The 19,124-nt window shown below is 36.0% G+C and overlaps 1 protein-coding gene across 1 annotated transcript in view; it reads right to left on the reverse strand.

Moving 5' to 3' along the window:
* Positions 1–19,124, reverse strand: part of CPB2 (carboxypeptidase B2) — a gene marked incomplete at its 5' end in the record, with an annotated part of 57,295 nt that overhangs the window by 10,810 nt on the left and 27,361 nt on the right. The window contains 3 exons of the mRNA XM_081046624.1: positions 225–318; positions 2,947–3,057; positions 15,777–15,884. Of these exons, the coding sequence (XP_080902750.1) occupies positions 225–318; positions 2,947–3,057; positions 15,777–15,884 (313 nt within the window). The remainder of the gene's footprint in view (positions 1–224; positions 319–2,946; positions 3,058–15,776; positions 15,885–19,124) is intronic.

Consider the following 19,124-nt stretch of genomic DNA (forward strand, 5'->3'; position numbering starts at 1 on the left):
TCCTTCTTTTTAAGATGAGGACACAGCAGGGAGGAGAGGCTAAGGTGATTTGCTGACTCTAGTCAATATTCACAGCATTACATTTATCTAAAATATTTATTATTTGAATTATTTCCTGAAGCAGATAAGCCTCCCCTCTAATTAGCTTGAATTAATGGACCTTTCTTTATGAATATCACCTTTTTAGTGAAGAGATATTGCCAGAAATAAAGCAAACAACCTACCACACCAGTGTTTGGTAGCAAAGTTCCTGTTCAGGTCTGTTCCAATGCAAGGACTGTTTTCATGAAAAGAACGGTTCTTTCTCCACATTCGATTCTAAATAAACAAAATACAGATAACTAGGGTGGTCATGCTTATAGATTAAGGGGAGACACGACTTTTAAAGCCTAAGTGTCTGGGGTTGTGTTTTTCTCCTGCAACCCCATCACTTCACCCTGTCACTGTCTTTGCAGCATTCCTTTTGCGTAGCTCTAGTTTCCATCCAGGTCTCAATCATGTTCACTCTATTTCATTTTCAACCAAACAAAATCATAATATTTGATCAATTTTGACCTAAACAAAGAAAATTTTCACTTGGTTTTGCTACGTTGTTTATTGGCCATCTTGTTTAGTCTTGTTTCATTTAAAGTAATTTTATGCATTGTCATTTTGAATTCCTTCGAAGAAAAGTAAAATAACTTTGTGTTTCAACTCAAAATAAAACTATGAGTTATGAGTTTTTTTAAAACTGAAATATACTTGATATCTAACATTTCACAAATTTAAGGTGTACAACATGGATAATATTTGTATATTGTAATATGATTGCCATTGTAGTGATAGTTAGCACCTCCATCAGATCACATAGTTAGTATTTCTTTTTTGTGGTGGGAATAATTAAGATTTAGTCTCTTCTCAAGTGTGATTATACAGTATTGTTGAGTCATGAGTTTCAATGATCTCTTCAGATTGAATCCAATACTCTCTAAATGCCATAGTTGGCCAAGACATAGAAACAGAATGTCCTTTGATAGATGATTGTATAAAGAAGATGTGGTACATATATACAATGGACTATTACTCAGCTATAAGAAAAGATAAAATACTGCCATTTGTGGCAACATGGATGGATCTTGAGATTATCATGCTAAGCAAAATAAGTCAGACAGAAAAAGTCACAAACCATAGATTAGACAATTACCATGGTGGAAATTTCGCGAACTTAATTGTCCCACCTCATGTGTGGGATATAAAACTGAAAGCAACAAACAGACAAGACAAACAAACAAGCCAAAACTCATAGACACAGACAACACTTTGGTGGTTACGAGGGTAAACAGGAAGATGGGGAGGCAGAAGAGGGTGAAGTGGGTCAAATATATGGTGACGGAAGACCTGAACCCATAGGTGGTGAGCACACAATGTAATATATAGATGATGTGTTACGGAATTGTACACTTGAAATCTATATAATTTTATTAACCAATGTCACCCTAACAAATTTAGTTTTTAAAAAGCTTCAGGGGATAGAGATGTGAAGACACCTTTAGCCAGAGGAATCCTTTGATTGTACTGATTTGACTCTGGTTTGTGAACATAAAGCAAATTCCCCAGTGAATTCTTGGGGGTAAACTTGGAAATTTTATCATTTAAATAGTTGTGCAGACTTTAAGTTCTAAGTTTGGGGTGATATGGCACTCTTTTCCCCTGCTCTCACCAATCCTGCCAAGCCTCCCAGTCTGCTTCCAACCCCTGGCCTGTGGTTTGGAAGTGACAAATGGAGAAATTAGGTTCTCAAATTGCAGGGACTAATTGGCAGAATTAGCATTGTACACCAGAAGCTAGCTAAACATTAATGAATGCCAACTATAATTTTATATATATAATGTGATGGCTCGGTGTGAGGTCGGAGGGATAGTGGATGGGGGGTGGGGGGAGGGGGGTCCACAGTGTGAGGGATATAAATGATGAACGTCTAAGTATTACCTTGTCTTGTACACCTGAAACTAATAAATTAAAAAAAAAAAAAGACACAAAGACCAGCCGGAAAGCAGGAACACCTAAAGGGTGGCTGAATTCTATTAAGATTCAAGTGCAGGCATACATTTATTATAATATCAATCTACAAATGTGACCATTTATTGAACACCAAATTCATGTTATGTATTATGCTAAGGATTTCTCATTTACTTAGTTTAGGATTTGCTCACCCCCACCTGCAAGCTTTTAGTCACAGTATTCCTCTCACCCGAGATGACTTTTTCATTAATCTCTGCTATTCCTATCTCTTCTGCATAAATTACTTCCTATATGAAACAATTACTGCATAATTCAATATGTTTCTAATCGCTGCAATTATTCTCATTCTCCTTAGTGTTTGCTTGTGCTTTGCAAGTAGATTTTTCTGAACTTATGTATGCTCAGTAATGTTTTTATGTTCCCTTCATTAAATTAGAAAGGACTGTACTTCATATTGTTTTAGTAACTTTACATGACTCATGATGTTGATGTACTAAAAATACCATTAATAATGTTTTCCAGTATAGATGAAATTGACCAGGATATTCATACTTAAGTTCATGACTGAGTTAAAGGGTAGTAAAGTTTAAATTCAGATATCAGTTAGAAGTTCAATTAGAATGCTGTTATAAGTCTTGCAATTTATGATTTTATAAATTGATGAAATGATATGATGTCTGAGATTTGCTTCAAAATAAAAAGTAGTTGGGGCATATAGATAAAAAAAGATTGGCTATGAGTTGATTATTTTTGAAGCTGTCTGATGGGTATATCAGAGTTTACCGTTATTCTCACTCATATACGTTTGAACTATTCCATGATGAAAATTAAAAAAATTTTTCATAATAGAATCACGTTCCAAGATTCAGGATTCTATGAATAATTCAGCCTGTGTATGGTGTATCCCCAAAATGGGCATGATTACTTTTCTTTGCCTTCACCTACCGTTTTCCATGTGTAGTCATAACCATCCACATTGACTACTGGCATAACATAGAAATCCATGTACCTCAGAAGAAAGGTATGCAGATTTTCTTCGCCATTGAATTGAGTTACCTACAAATTAAATAAAGTACGTTTAATATATCTCTTAAATTATTCTAAATTTAGTCTGTATCTTTCATGCATTTTTATTTTAAAAAAATCACTTGGCATGTTTAGAGTTGTAAATTTAACTTTCAGGAAGATTATCAATTTCTGGGAAGACTGAATTTAGGGTACTAAGATGCCAAGTGGTGGTAAAACCTTGGAAATGGGGCACATGGTCTTCCTATTTAACGGAGGCTGCAAACAGAACTGTACATTTTCTACAATTTCCTTTAAGAAACAAACAGAATTCTTTATTCAATTCATAAAGCCCACAAAGATTTAAGAAAAAAACCTTGATATGGGTCCACTCCTTTTTCAATAATCCACATCAATCACAGCGTAAACTAACCCAGACAGGACGAGTGATATTTTCAACATTGTCTTTATAACTTGTAAAGTTAAATTTTTTTGCTGCCATAGAGTATGTTTTCCAAGCATCAGATCATTTGGCTTTAAAATCAGTGGTAGCTTTTCCTAGGTACTGGCCTATGACACTGCTCTTCTCTCCTGTAGACTCACACCTTCCTTAGGGTCACATATTTCAACATGATCAATAACATCCTTATTCTGATGACTGAGAAGTTCACCCCAAAATAACCAAATATAAAGGTAGGAGAACCACAAAGATAAATTTCAGCTGGTTAAACCATTTCATCTAGGACTAAGCTTTGGTATAAAATCTTTACTGTGGCAACATTGCTACATTTTAATTTGTAGATTAATTTACAATTATTTGTTGCTTTAAACTTTACTCAAAAAACTTTAAGAAATGTTTTTTTATTATTGACAAAAGAAAAAAGTCTTTTAAATCCTACCTTAACTATAGTAAAAACTTATACCATCTTCTCTTTAAATATTTAAAATATTATATCCATATTTCTCTAAAACAATCATGAGTCATATTAAAATTCTTTATAATAACCACTTATGAAATATGGGAGAAAGGAAAGCAAAAGTACAAGTTATTTTTAAATCTACTATGGGTCAGAAACGAAAGCTTAATGAAAAGGAAGCGAATTTTATAGAATAAAAGGAACTATCTTAAGTAGCTGAGCAACTAGTTAAATACAGTTTTATGCTATAAATTTGTAAATTTATGTTGGCGTCTTGTTCAATAATAACATAGTGTTCATTATCAGATAAAGATTATGATATTTCATTTATTTCAAAATAATAAAGCATTTAATGTTTTCATTTAAACAGTTTTTGCTGATTTTTTTTAATAGATGGAGCATAGTAGTTTCCTTTGTCTGCTTCATTCTCTTTATTTCCTTCTTATCCTTACCAATGGTTGAATGGGAGTCTTTTAGCAAAAAGCTAGGCCCTAAGAGATGATCAGTGTTAGTCCTGAAGTTTCTTGTCTAATAAGCAAGGAACCAAACAGCAGCAGTGAGTGAGGGATGAAAAAGGAAGGATAGAACCTTTAGAAAAAGGAAGGATAGAGACCTTAGAGAAAAGAAGAATAGAGGGAAACTGCAATAAGGGGGCTTCTCAGTACCTGTAAGTGGAGAAGATCCATTCAGGTCATCGCTGATGAAAGGGTAACCTGAATGGAGCAGCTAGATAATGTTACAGTATCCTTAGTACTTTAGATATTTTCCTGATTGACTAAGGATAAGATTGAGTTGTACTTGGACAAACCTGTGTTCCTTTCCAGGCATTGTGAGGAATAAAACAGGGTTACATAAATACAAAGAAATCCAAGAAATGTTCCGAATTAAATTTGTGAATAATAACATTACTTACTTAAATCTTTTCAGATTTGATATTTGCCCAGTACTTCAAAAGCATACAATCTAGATATCTAATCATATCACTAAAGTAATGTAAACTCTAATATTCTACAAGCTTTATAATTCTGACTTATTACAATCAACTGTGTTTAAAGACATGATTTGTTTTTCAAATAAGATTTTCAGCCAAGTTGAACATGGTCATGAAGCTACTAATTCTTTACTATTAATCTGTGATCTGTGTATCATGGGGTTCTCCAAGCATGTATTATCCAATGAGTTTTCACAGGATTCTGTAAATGTATGGTTTTATATCTAGCGAATAAATCACTTTTAATGAAGTAGGTGGCTGAAGCAATTATGCCTGACACACAAAAGGCAAATAAATATTTGCTGAATAAATGATTTACCAATAAGATAAGTAATACAATTGAAATTATTGTCCTACTACAAGAAAACGAGAAGATGAGGAAAGGGTGTGCCAGAGGGGTGCATAAGAGCAAGTGAGCAACTAGAGGGTAAGAGATAAAGGCTTCACTGATTCCTGTCAACTGGCCCAGTGGCAGATGATTACTCAGCTCTCTTTGCCTGGAGTACACTAAAGCTTCGTCTTTATAATGGTCCTAAACAGCAACAACAACAATACCTGCCAACAAATTAACCAATAACCATTTGACAGAGAATAAATTAGTACATAAAGGCATTTAAGATATATAAGAAGATTTAAAAATAAACGGGTTAGTCTCACTACCATTAGAAATATAGCAAAGAGCTGTATGTCCCAGTTTTTCTCCAATCTCTGCGTGTGTATGGATAATTCAGACCTGATCCAATGGCAGTAAAGAATTAGCCCAATAGTAGATAATGTTTAGCTACTACTCACTGGATCCCAGAGTTGTATTTCAGCCTAAACCTGCAGCATTGATTTAAATTTCAAATAAAACAAAAGGGTGTTGACTGCCAATTATGTGAACTAAACAACATATTGGGTTATGGGAAACAAACAAACAAACAAAAAAAGACTACAGATAACATTTCCCCTCCAAAAACTAATAAAAGTATCATTAGAAGAGAAAAAACAACAATTCAATGTTATAAGTATGATAACAAAATCAGGATGTACAAGGTGGCTCAGAAGAAGGATGGTTAATTCTTCTTAGAATTTGAGGTTGGAACTCCTGAAAGGCAATCATAGGAGCAAGAAGTTCAGAATACAGGTTAATGGATGATTTGTGATAGGACTCGGACTAGTTAATGAAGAAAGAGATTCCTGGAAAGGAGCTGATAAAGTAGAAGAAAGTAGATATATCCAAGAACTGGAAATCTACTGGGAAAAAAAAATGAAGGCATGCATAGCAGGTGTGAGGAACGAGAGAAGTGGAAGGAGAGAAAATGAAGAAGTCAGATGGTTAAGTGGCTGCTATTAACCTCCTTGTCACTCTCTGTGGCCATATTCTGGATCTAAGGATCAAGAAGAGAATTATTTCTGAGGTACAGAGGATGGCCATGGGAGAAATTTACTGAAACAAAATTGAGGTTAGGTATAGTAAGGTAGACTTCAAGGACTTGAGAAGATGATTCATCAGATGAGTCTCATATATGGACTTTGAATTTACTCTGAATGATGGCAAGAGTTGGGGCGGGGAATAAAGAAGCATGAGCCAGTTTCTAGGGAATTACCTGGAGGCCAATAGATGACAGAAATAAGAAAAGACAATGGTGACACAACCAGATCAGATTATGAGGTTGGGGAAAGAATGAGAGCAATGGTAGTATTAAGACAGGAGAATGTTGATTTACTTCTCCTGATACGAAAGAAAGAGCAGGCCCTCTGCTCGGTGAAGCTCCTATGAAACAGCATCTTTCCCAAATCATGTGTCAGCTAAGATGAGGAGCAGCAGAAGGAATTCTATGGAGGCCCCGAGATTGTAAAGTACAATTCAATGAGAGTTCTCCAAGGCAGTGGTTCAAAGGAAAGATAGCAGTGAGAACAGCAGTTGGCAGAGAGGGTACTGAGCAAGGTGTGATGGTCAACATATGTTTATTGGGTTCCTATGATGGGCCAGACCCTGGGCTGGGTTTGGTCATAGGCAAGTCAGCCTTAGCCTCTGTTTTGCAGAAGTAGAGGAATCAAAATTTGGCCTCCAGAAGTTGGATGAAGGACACAGAAAGACATAACTGCCCTCAAGCTTTTCAAAGTGTAGAATAATGGACTTCCCTAGATGAGACTGGACCATAAAATTTTAACAAAGCCTTTATTAAATTGGAGAAGGGAAGGAGAAACTCTGTGATAATAGAAAACATATATATATATATATATATTGATCTCTGCACCACCACTCCTCTGGTTCCTGGCTCAGAACTCCTAAAAGCTTTGTAATTGTCTAAGTGATAAGATCACTAGGAGCATTTTTTGTACTAATATAAACAGGGTTTTTGACCATGGCTCCTGACACAGACTTCCTATTCTTTGAAATTTCCTGGGTAATAACAGTATGTTTTGTTCTAATGAGCTGGGCTCCTGGATGAGGGCTAGTCAAGAGAAAGACCAAGATTAGAAGCTTGGAATTGTCAGCCCCATCCCCTATCCTTCGAGAAGAGGAGAGGGACTGGAAATTGATCCATCATGCCTCAATGATGAACATTTAAAAAAAAATCCCAAAGGTACAGTTGGGTTCAGGGCACCTCTGGGTTGCTGAGCCCATGGAAGTGCTGGGAGAGTGGTGCGCCCTGAGAAGGCATGGAAGCTCTGTGCCCCTGCCCACATACTTTGCCCGATGCATCTCGCACATCTGGCTGTTCATTTGTGTCCTTTGTCATATATTTTTACAATAAACTGGTAAACATTAAGTGAACTGTTTCTCTGAGTTCTGTGAGCTGCTCTAGCAAATTAATTTAACCCAAGGAGGGGGTCGTGGGAAGCTTCAATTTATAGCTGATTTGTCAGAAGCACAGGTAAAAACCTGGACTCTCTATTAGTATCTGAAGTGCAGTGAGGGGCAGAGGGCAGTTTGTGGGATGTAATGCTATCTCCAGGTAAACAGTGTCAGAATTGAGTTAAATTGTAGGACACCCAGCTGGTGTCACAGAATTGCTCGGTGTGGGGAAATTCTCACACATCTGGTATTAGATATGTTGTGAGTGTGGTAGTTATGGGAGAATAAAGGAGAAACACAGGAGTAATGTAGGTTTTCTTTACACAGACTTAAAAGCTAAGACTTCAATTCATCTTTGGGTACTTTATTTTCTAAATATAAAATCTACCCACAGAAAAATTTTAAAGCTAAATATTTTATTTTTCCTCCTACAATTGTTTAAATCATGAAAGTCAGATGATCTAGAGTAGTTTTAGGCAGGCAAGGATAGAGCTTAAATGTCCATTAAAAAGAGCTCATTGACTATGTTTACATGGGCAAAAAAAGAAAAGCAGGCTCACATTGTTGGGGCAAAATACTTGACTGTAAGTTTCTTGAACTATATTTTGTTTTCCATTTATCTCCAGGGGCTGAAACATTTTAAGCAATTTATAAATATTTGTGGAATAAATAATTTAATCTTATAAAGATTCAACAAGTGAGCAGGGTAAAGGAGAGTATGTGTAATAGGAGGTCAGAGTTGCAAATTTTGGAAGGACAGCGATTAAGGACAACTTCACCAATATGAATTAGAGCCAATATAAATTGAAATGTCTTTCTGGCCCTTTCCAGGTTCAGTTATGGAATAAAAATGCTTTGTACCTTTCCCTTTCCACTAGCTGCTGCTTCATTCATTACCTAAAATGAATAAAACTACCCAATTTGGGGAAAGTTTCCAGATCATGAAATGACTGGGCTGTGTTAAGGGTCTGATCAGAGGGAATTATCCTCATTTGGTCAAAGCAGTACCATTGAGGGTTGGGAACTTTTCAGTAGGCTCAGGGATGCTTCAGCTCCCATCAGTGAAGAAAAGAGAATAAGTTGAATGAAGGTAGGTACAAATGTCATATTTGACAAGATCCAGAAAAGGCAGAAATATTTTTACCTTTGATGTACCTCATTTGTTAAGACAGATCAATCTAAATGGCAATCTTTTAATTTTCTAACATCAATTTTGTGTTCATGTGCATCTGTGAATACAGAGACAATAATAACCATTATTCAGAAGGACACATATTTTAAGTTATTTTCCCAGTGGCAATGACTCTTTGTATAAAAGAGTGTAGAGGACATATAGCCCCATTTTATGGGATCTGAATGACAATTTTTACTGTTTTCAGTTATTATAGATGCTTTTTTGACATACTTTTTGTCTTATATATGGATTTTTTGATGCCAAGGCCTTCTTCGGGGAAAAAAATCCCCTACTATGACATACGGGAAAATATAATCTGCTCTGTAATGTTATACTTTATGTTCAGTTTCCACGGGCAGAACATGGCAAAAAATGTATGGATAATTCAAATCAAAAGAAAAAGAAATTAGGGAGGAAGGATCCAAGGTCGCAGCATACATAAATGCTGTGCTTGCCTCCTCCCATGACCACATTAAAACACAACTAATTACAGAACAATCAACCTGGAGAACCATCTGAGGTCTAGCTAAACAGAAGTTTTATAGCTAAGGATATGAAGAAGAAGCCATATTGAGACTGGAAGGAAGGGCAGAGATGCTGAACAGACCAGGTGAACACCTGCTATGACCACTCAGAATTGGGAGGGATATCTCTGCCATGGAGGATCTCACTCCCCAGAGGAGTGAGGGACCCCAGCCTCACGTTGGGGTCTCCAGCCTGGGGCCAGGAAGAGAAGCCACCATGGCATCTGGCTGTGAAAAGAGACTCTAACCATCTGGGTGGGACAGAAGGCTGTGTGAAACCCAGACATCCTTCTAAAGGGTGTGCACACAGATTCACTAGCTCATAGGCACTCACCCTGGGGTCCGGCAGAGGGACAGTGACTCAGGAGGCATCAGAGACATATGGGGAGAGACAAAGTTGTGTGGCTTAATGGTGAGTACTGGAGGGACAGTTGCCATTTTCTCTGTGTAAAATCTTCCTCTTGTGCAGCCGGCAGGTGGGCGCCATCTTTCTTGTGCAGAGCCTTCCCACACACAGTTAAATTTGAATCTGCACTGGCCTGGTGAGCACCTCACCCTCCATCCTGGTGGTTCCCTGGGACCCTGCTCCACCCAATTCTTGCAATGCCAGAGGCAATTTCTTCAGGTACAGCCAGCTCCACCTGTACTGCACTCTTCCTTGGACAACTCTCAGGAGTCTGAGGGCTTTAACATTCCATTGACACCAATGGACAGATCTACCAGACAGAAAATCAATAAGCAAACAGCAGCCTTAAATGACACACTAGACAAGATGGATTTAATTGATATTTTTAGAGCATTTCACTTCAAAGCAGTAGAATATACATTGGTTTTTAAATGCATATGGAGCATTTTCCAAGATAGGCCACATGTTAGGTCACAAAAAAGTCTTAATAAATTTAAGAAGACTGAACTCATATCAAGGATCTTCTTTGACCACAATGGTATGAAACTAGAAATCAATTACAAGAAAAACAAAACAAAACTGAAAACACAAACACATAGAGGCTAATCAACATGTTACTAAATAATGAATGGGACAATAATGAAATCAAGGAAGAAATCAAAATATACCTTCAGACAAATGAAAACGAAAACACAATGACCCCAAATCTATGGGACACAGAAAAAGCAGGCCTAAGAGGGAAATTCATAGCAATACAGGCCTACCTCATGAAAAATCTCAAAGAAACAATCTAACCTTACATTTAAAGGAACTAGGAAAAGAAGAGCAAACAAAGCCCAAAGTGAGTAGAAAGAAGGAAATAATAAATAGCAGAGCAGAAATAAATGAAATAGAATCTAAAAACACAATGTAGAAGATCAATGAAACCAAGAGCTTGTTCTTCAAAAAAGGTTACCCAAATGGATAAAACTTTAAGCAGACGCATCAAGACAAAAGGAAGGAGGACCTGAATAAATAAAATAAGAAATGAAAGAAGTGACAACTGACACTACAGAAATGCAAAGGAATACAAGAAAATACTACAAACAATTATATGCCAACAAATTGGACAATCTGGAAGAAATGGATAAATTCCTATAAACATAAAACTTTCCAAGACTGAACAAAGAAAAAAACAGAAGATCTGAATCAAAAGATAATTACTAACAAAATTGAATAATCAGTAATAAAAAATACTCCCAACAAACAAAAGTCCTGGACTGGACAGCTTCACAGGTGAATTTTACCAAACTTTCAAAGAAAAATTAACACTGATACTTCTCAAACTAGTCCAAAAAATTCAAGAGGAGGGAATGCTCCCAAGCTCATTTTATGAGGCCAGCATTACCCTGATTCCAAAACCAAACAAAAACATTACAAAAAAAGAAAACTATAGGTTTATGTCCCTGATGAACATACGAGATCTGACAATGATAACTATTTGAACTGATAAATGAATTCAGTAAAGTGGCAGGATACAAAATTAATATTCAGACATTGGTTGCATTTTTTATACCAATAATGAACTGTTAGAAAGAGAAGTTAAGAAAACAACCCCACTTACAATTGCATCAAAAAAAAAACACCAAAAATCTAGAGATAAATTTAACCAAAGAGGTAAAACCTGTACTCAGAAAACTATGACACTGAAGAAAGAAATTGAAGAAGATACAAATAAATGGAAGCATATACTATGCTCAAGGGTAGAAAGAATTAACATCCTTAAAATGTCCACAATACCCAAATCAATGTATATACGAGGTTGGACAATGAAGCCTGTGAACTCATCCTAGAAAAAGCGCTCAATTATCAGAACTTGTATTCAGTGCAATCCCTATTAAAACACCAATGGCATTTTTCACAGAACTAGAACAAATAATTCTAAAATTTATATGGAACCACAAAAGACCCCAAATAGGCACAGCAATCTTGAGAAAAAAATAACAAAATTGGAGGGATCATACTACCTGATATCAAACTATATTATAATACAAAAGAGTATTGGCATAAAAAGAGACACATTGGCATGAAAAGAGAACAGCACAGAGAGCGCCCAAATAGTCTCACACTTATATGGTCATTTAATCTGTGATAAAGAAGGCAAGAACGTACAATGGGGTAAAGACAGTCTCTTTAATAAAGGGTGTTGGGAAAACTGAACAGATACATGCAAAAATATGAAACTGGATTACCTTCTTACTCCATACACAAGAAGAAACTCAAAATGGATCAAATGCTTAAATGTAAGGCCCAAAACCATAAATCTCCCAGAAGAAAATATAGGCAGTAAACTCTCTGACATTGCTCTTAGAGATATTTTTCTGATCTATCTCCTTAAGCAAAGGAAACAAAGAAGAAACAAATGTGATTATATCAAACTATAAAGTTTTTGCACAGCAAAAGACACCTCTAAGAAAACGAAAAGACAAGCTACTGAATGGGAGAAGATATTTGCCGATGATACATTTGATAAGGGGTTAATATCCAAAATTTATAAAGAACTCACACAAGTCAACACCAAAAAAAACAAACAATCCAATTAAAAAATGGGCAGAGGACCTGAATAGCTGTTTTTCTAAAGAAGATTTATACATAACCCATAGACACATGAAAAGATGCTAAACATCATTAACCATCAGAGAAATGCAAATAAAAGTCCCAATGAGACATCCCATCATACCAGTCAGGATGGCTATCACCAATAAATCAACAAACAACTAGTGATGGTGAGGATGGAGAGTAAAGGGTAAATTGTTCATAGAATTGCAAACTGGTGCAGTCACTATGAAAAACAGTATGGAGCTTCCTCAAAAAATAAAAAAAACAGAACTACTTTATAACCCAGAAATTCCACTTCTGGGTATTTACCCAAAGAAATCCAAAACACTAATTTGAAAAGGTATGCATCCTTATGTTCATTGCAGCACTATTTATAATAACCAAGATTTGAAAGCAACCCAAGCACCCATCAATAGACAATTCAATAAAGATGTGGTACATATGTAGAATGGAATATTACTTGGCCTTAAAAAAGAATGAAATCTTACCATTTGTGACAACACGGATGGACCTAGAGGAATTATGCTAAGTGAAATAAGTCAGAATGAGAAACACAAATATCATATGACCTTACTTATACGTGGAATCTAAAGAACAAAATAAACAAGTAAAACAGACTCAACAGATACAGAGAACAAAGAGATAGGTGCCAGAGGTGAGGGGGTTTGGGGAGCTGGGTGAAAAAGGTAAAAGGATTAAAAATACAAATTGGTAGTTAAAAAATAGTCATGAGGTGGGAATGGGACAGAAGGTGAAGGGATTAGAAAGTGCAAATTAGTAGTCATAATATAGTCACAGTATGGGGAATTTAATCAACAATGTTGTAAAGATTATGTAGATTGCCAGATGGGCACTGGACTTATCAGGGGGATCACTTCATAGACTGTGTAAATGCCTGATCAATATACACCTGAAGCTGAAGTAGAATAATATTGAATGTCAACTATAATTAAATATATATGTATATAAATACATACATACATATACATACATACATACATATATACATACATACATACATATGTATGATGTGGAGTACAGCATAGTGAAGATAGTCAGTGGTATTGTAACAGCTATATAGGATGTAAGAGGAGTAGCAGATTGGGGGGTTGTCACTTTGTGAGGGGTGTAAAATGTCCAACTATTATACTGCTTTGTGTAACTGAAACTAATAAAAAAATTTAAAAAATAAAAATTAAATTAAAAAAGTCATGTGGATGTAAAGTACAGCACAGAGAATATGATAAATAACGTTGCAACTACTGGGGGTGCCCCAAAAATGTATACAAGTGGACACTTCAGTCAGGGTTGCTCAAGCAGTAATTTGCCATAATCAGAAGTTCTGGATGCTGATGGGAACCAGTTTGAGCCCCTTTTGTAATCGAAGGAGACAAAAGTGACTTGTATTCATTTTTTGTTATTGGTATATATTGAGTATTACAATTTTAATATAGTTTTCCTTTCTTAAAATATGTATACTTTTTTTGGCATTTGCTGTATGTATAGTTTCAGTTGGGTGCTAGATTAATCGAGGGAAGCACTGCATAAATTATATAAGTATTTAACCACTATGCTGTACACTTGAAATTAATATAAAATAATATTGAATGTCAACTGTAACTGAAAAAAAGAAATAAATAATTTAAAAGATAATATGCACGAGTGAATAAATACTCCAAATTGCATCCATCTAAGTAGGTTCCCATATCACTCTTTCCAGTCGTAATGATAAAGCCCATAGAGGTAAAAATGATGACGATGATGAAAATGTGTGAGTTATTATTTGTAAACACACTTAAAACTGTATCTGGCATGAGTGTTTTGGAAATAAATAACTTAAATAATTATCTCTGCTTTGTTTTTATATTTTTACCACGAATTGATACATCTGCAAACATACCTATCATTATGTAACTTATTTATTTATTTATTTATTTATTTATTTATTTATTTTCACATTCCATTTCCGTTTTATTAAAAAACAAAACACAAAACTCAAATGCTTACAAATGGGGGAAGGGGGAACTTAGAAATACGTATGGGAAAATCTCTTGCAGTTTTTCCAGTTCAAGTTCTCAGCCACTGTTGAAAGTTCATTAATTAGGGATTTAAAAACAAAAGCGTTTCATACACCAATTAGATGCCAAGCTTTACAAACCGTCTTGATCTTTAGTTTGGGGAATTAGTGAAAGTTTCCCGTGGGCCCCTCATCCAAGACTTTGCCTCTCCTGGCCTTTGTTGAATTACGTGACTCTTCCGAAGTAATCAAACTGAGAATCACCTCACCCCATTTCCCCCCAAGGGCAAAAGGGAATAAAGAAATAAAAGTGACCCGCGAGAGCAGGGGAAATAATGCCCCACAGCCAAATTCGCAAAAGTGAGTCCTTGACCTCCCCAGCACAGCCTGAGGCGCAGGGCGACAGACAGTCCCTGGGGCCAGGCAGCGGCTGTGGCCTAACTTATTTATTTTGCTCATTATTATGTTTGTGAGCTTCATTCATGTTGTTAGATACAGTAGTAGTTTACTCATTTTTGTTGCTGTATAACATTCATTCCATTGTGTGAGTATGCCACAGTTAATATATTCATTAACTACAGGGTTTTTTTAATGTGAATCATTACTACAAACTTTCTTGGAGTTATTCTGATGTGTATGAGCAAAAGTTTATTATATATTTACTGATTATGTAGATTTTTCTAATTTATAGTGCATCTATTCAAGTGTTTGCTGTTTCTTCCTATGGCTAGCTGATTTTTTTAAAAATTGATTTGGAGGATTTCTTTTTAACACTCATTAAGATTTGGAGGATTTAAAAAAAAAATTCTGGTTACTAGTTACTTATAAGTTATTTGTAAAGCAAATACTCTTCCTCCCTAGAGTTTACATTTTTTACTCCCTTAATGGTGTCTTTTGATGAATAAAAATTCTTGAATATCATTAAACTTATCAATCTTTTCTGTTTAAAATAAGAAAAAAATTAATTGGGATTCAATTTAGTAATTGCTTCAGTTCTGTCTTCTACTTGCAAAAATATTACAGTTGTTTACATTTCTTAATTATTTTCCAGTGTTTAGCCCCAACTGAAAATGAAGGCCTTTTCCTAAAGGCCATCAATCTAGTGTGTTTTAAATGCTCGATGTTATTGTTCTCAAATTTAATATGCATAAAAATGACCTGGGAAGCTTGTGAAAATTTGTGGAAGCTTGCAAAAGTTTGTAGATTTTTAAGCCTCACTTCCAGAGATTTTTAAGTCAGGCATTCTAGGATGTGAATGGAAAAAGTCATTTAATAAACACCCCAGCCGATTCTGACACAAGTGGTCTTAGGTCACATAATGAGAAACTGGTTTAAGAGAATGAGAATACACTACTTACTGCATGGCCAACGAACCACAAGCAGAAAGCAGGAGAGATCCATTCTCTGGCATGAATTCCACAGTCAATCCACACAGCATTTTTCGCTGTTTTTTCCTTTCTAGAAACCTGCCAAAAGAAAACCAAAAAAAGAAACAAGAAGTCTCAGGATAACACATTTATTTAGGGGTTATATTTAATCCTTTTAACAAATCTCTGAAATATACGTTATTTTCTGTATTCCTTTGAGAATTCTCAAGGGAAATTAAAAGCACGTGAGATTAAAGGTGAAGAGATGAAATTACTAAGAGTTTAGCTACTAGCTAAAATAGCTGGTGAAAATTGGATTAAGTTTCGAAGTCAGGACTCTTGATTTAAAGCTCTTTTTATTTCCCAACACTTATTTTTTAAAGATTTTTATTATTATATAGTTAACATACAATATTATACTAGTTTCAAGTGTACAACATTGTTATTCAACATTTATACATTCATACAAAGAAGTGATCACCATGATAAGTCCAGCAACCACCATACCACACTATCACAATATTATTGATTATATTCCCCATACTGTACATTACATCCCCATGACTTATTTGTTTTATAGCTGGAAATTTAAACCTCTTATTCCCCTTTACCTTTCCCCACCTTTTAAAATTTTTCAATTACAGTTGACTTTCAATATTATTTTGTATTAATTTCAGGTATACAGCATAGTGGTTAGACATTAATATAACTTAAGAAGTGTTCCCCCTGACTAGTCAAGTACCCACATGGCATGATACATAGTTATTACCATGTTATTGACCATATTCCCTATGCTTTACTTTACATCTCCATGAAAATTTTGTAACTACCAATTTCTACTTCTTAATCCCTTCACACTTCTTACTCTGCCCCTAAACCCCCTCCCATCTATCACCCTGATAAATCTTGTACCCATCTGACACCATACATATTTATTACAATATTATTGATTATATTCCTTATGCTATACTCCACACACCCATGAGTATTTTGTAACTACCAATTTGTACTTCTTACTCCCTTCCCGTTTTTTACCGACCACCACAAGCTCTCTCCATTCTGGCAACCGTTAAAATGTTCTCTGTATTTATGGGTATGTTTCTGTTTTGTTTGTTTATTTTGTTATTTAGATTCCACATATAAGTGAAATCACATTGCATTTGTCTTTCTCTGTCTGATATACTCCACTTAGCACAATACCCTCTAGGTCCATTCATGCAGCCACAGATGGCAAGAACCCATTTCTTTCTATGGCCAAGCAATATTCCATTGTATATAGATATCACCTCCTCTTTATCCATTCATCCATTAATGGACACCCAGGCTGCCTCTACATCTTGGATATTGTAAACAATGCTGCAATGAACATATGGATGCATTCGTCCCCTCAAAGTAGCACTTTGGGTAAATACCCAGAAGTGGGATTACTGGGTCCTTCTTTGTCTCTTGTTATAGCCTTTGTTTTGAAGTCCGTTTTGTCCAGTATAAGTATTGCTACTCCAGTATTTTTTTCCCCATTTTCATGAAATATCATTTTCCATTCCTTTACTTTCAGTCTGTGTGTGTCTTTCAATCTGAAGTGAGTCTCTCGCAGGCAGCTTATGTAAGGGTCTTGTTTTCTTATCCATTTAGCCACCCTATGTCTTTTGGAGCATTTAATCCATTTACATTTACAGTAATTGTTGATAAATATGTAGTTATTGCCATTTTAGTATTTATATTTTTATCTTTTTTTTCTTCCTTTACTTAAAGAAGTCCCTTGACATTACTTATAATGCTAGTTTGTGGTGATGAACTCCTTTAGCTTTTTCTTATCTGGGAAGATCTTTATCTGTCCTTCAATTCTAAATGATAGCTTTCCTGTGTAGAGTAATCTTGCTTGTTGGTCTTTATTTACATCACTTTGAATATTTTGTGCCAATCCCTTCTGGCCTGCAAAGTTTCTGTTGAGAAATCAGCTGACAGACTTATGGGAGCTCCCTTGTAGGTAACTGCTTTTCTCACTGCTTTTAAGATTCTCTCTTTGTTTTTAACCTTTGGCATTTTAAGTATGATGTGTCTGGCTGTTGTCCTCTTTGGATTCATCCTGTTTGGGACTCTCTGTGTTCCTGGGCTTCTATATCTATTTCCTTAACCAGGTTAGGGAAGTTTTCCCTCATTATTTTTTCAAATAAGTTTTCAATTTCTTGTTCTCTCTCTTCTTCTTGTACCCCTATGATGCATATGTTGGTATGCTTGATGTTGTCCCAGACGTCCTTAAACTGTCCTCATTTTGGGAGGATTCTCTTTTCTTTTTGGTGTTCTGATTGGGTGTTTTCTGCTATCTTATCTTTTAAATCACTGATTTTATTCTCTGCTTCATCTAAGATTCCCTCACTGTATTTTTCATTTCAGTTATTGTATTCTTATTTTTTTGACTGGATCTTTTTAAATGTTTTTCTATCTCCATTTTTTATTTTTCCCATCTCTTTGTCAAAGTTATCACTGAGTTTATCTACTCTTCCCCTAAGTTCGTATTACCAGTGTTTGGAACTCTGCATCTGGTAGATGCTTATCTCTATTTTGTTTAGTTCTTTCTCTGGAGCTTTTTTTCTGTTCCTTCACTTGGGACATATTTCTTTGTCTTCCCATTTTGGCTGCTTCCTGCTGTTTATTTCTATGTATTCGGTAGGGCTGTGATGTCTCCCGGTCTTAGCAGAGTGGCCTTATGTAGCAGGTGTGCTGTGGGATTTAGTGGTACAGTCTTATAAGTCACTTGAGCCAGGTGCTCCAGGTGTATCCTTTGTACGGGTTGTGTGTGCTCTCCTGTTGTTCATCCTTGGTTGCTGTTTTTGTATCAGTGGGATGGAGTAACCCTCATGCTGATTGGTTGTAAGTACTTTCAGTGACTACAGTACAGGAGATATTGTGCAGAGACTGAGCCTATGGAGGACGGTTTCACTTAAGTAGGGCTCTGGTTTCTGCTTAGTCTGCCCTTTGTGTGTGTCATCATCTAAAGCAGCCAGGTGATGCTTCCCCTGGGTCTGATGTTGGCCATGTGGATTGCCAGCCCTAGCCCTGGGGCCTCCTGGGAGGGCCCTGCCACAGGTCAAGTTTAGCTACAGCCTGTGCCCTGCTGGGGGCCAGCTAACATGTGCATCAAAGCAATCTACAGATAGCTGTCACCCACACTGTGCTTGGAGGTCCATTGAGAGGCCAAACCACAAACCAAGTGATGTGCTTTAGTCTGCTTGACAAGTGGTACAGGAAATACTGAAGCTGCTTGTTTGGGTTTGTGAACCTCTGAGAGATTTTGTTTTTAGGAAAGTCCACAGCATGAGTCAACAGGCCATTTGAATG

The sequence above is a fragment of the Rhinolophus hipposideros genome (assembly GCF_964194185.1).
Source record: "Rhinolophus hipposideros genome assembly, chromosome: 4".
NCBI classification, from domain to species: Eukaryota; Metazoa; Chordata; class Mammalia; order Chiroptera; family Rhinolophidae; genus Rhinolophus; species Rhinolophus hipposideros.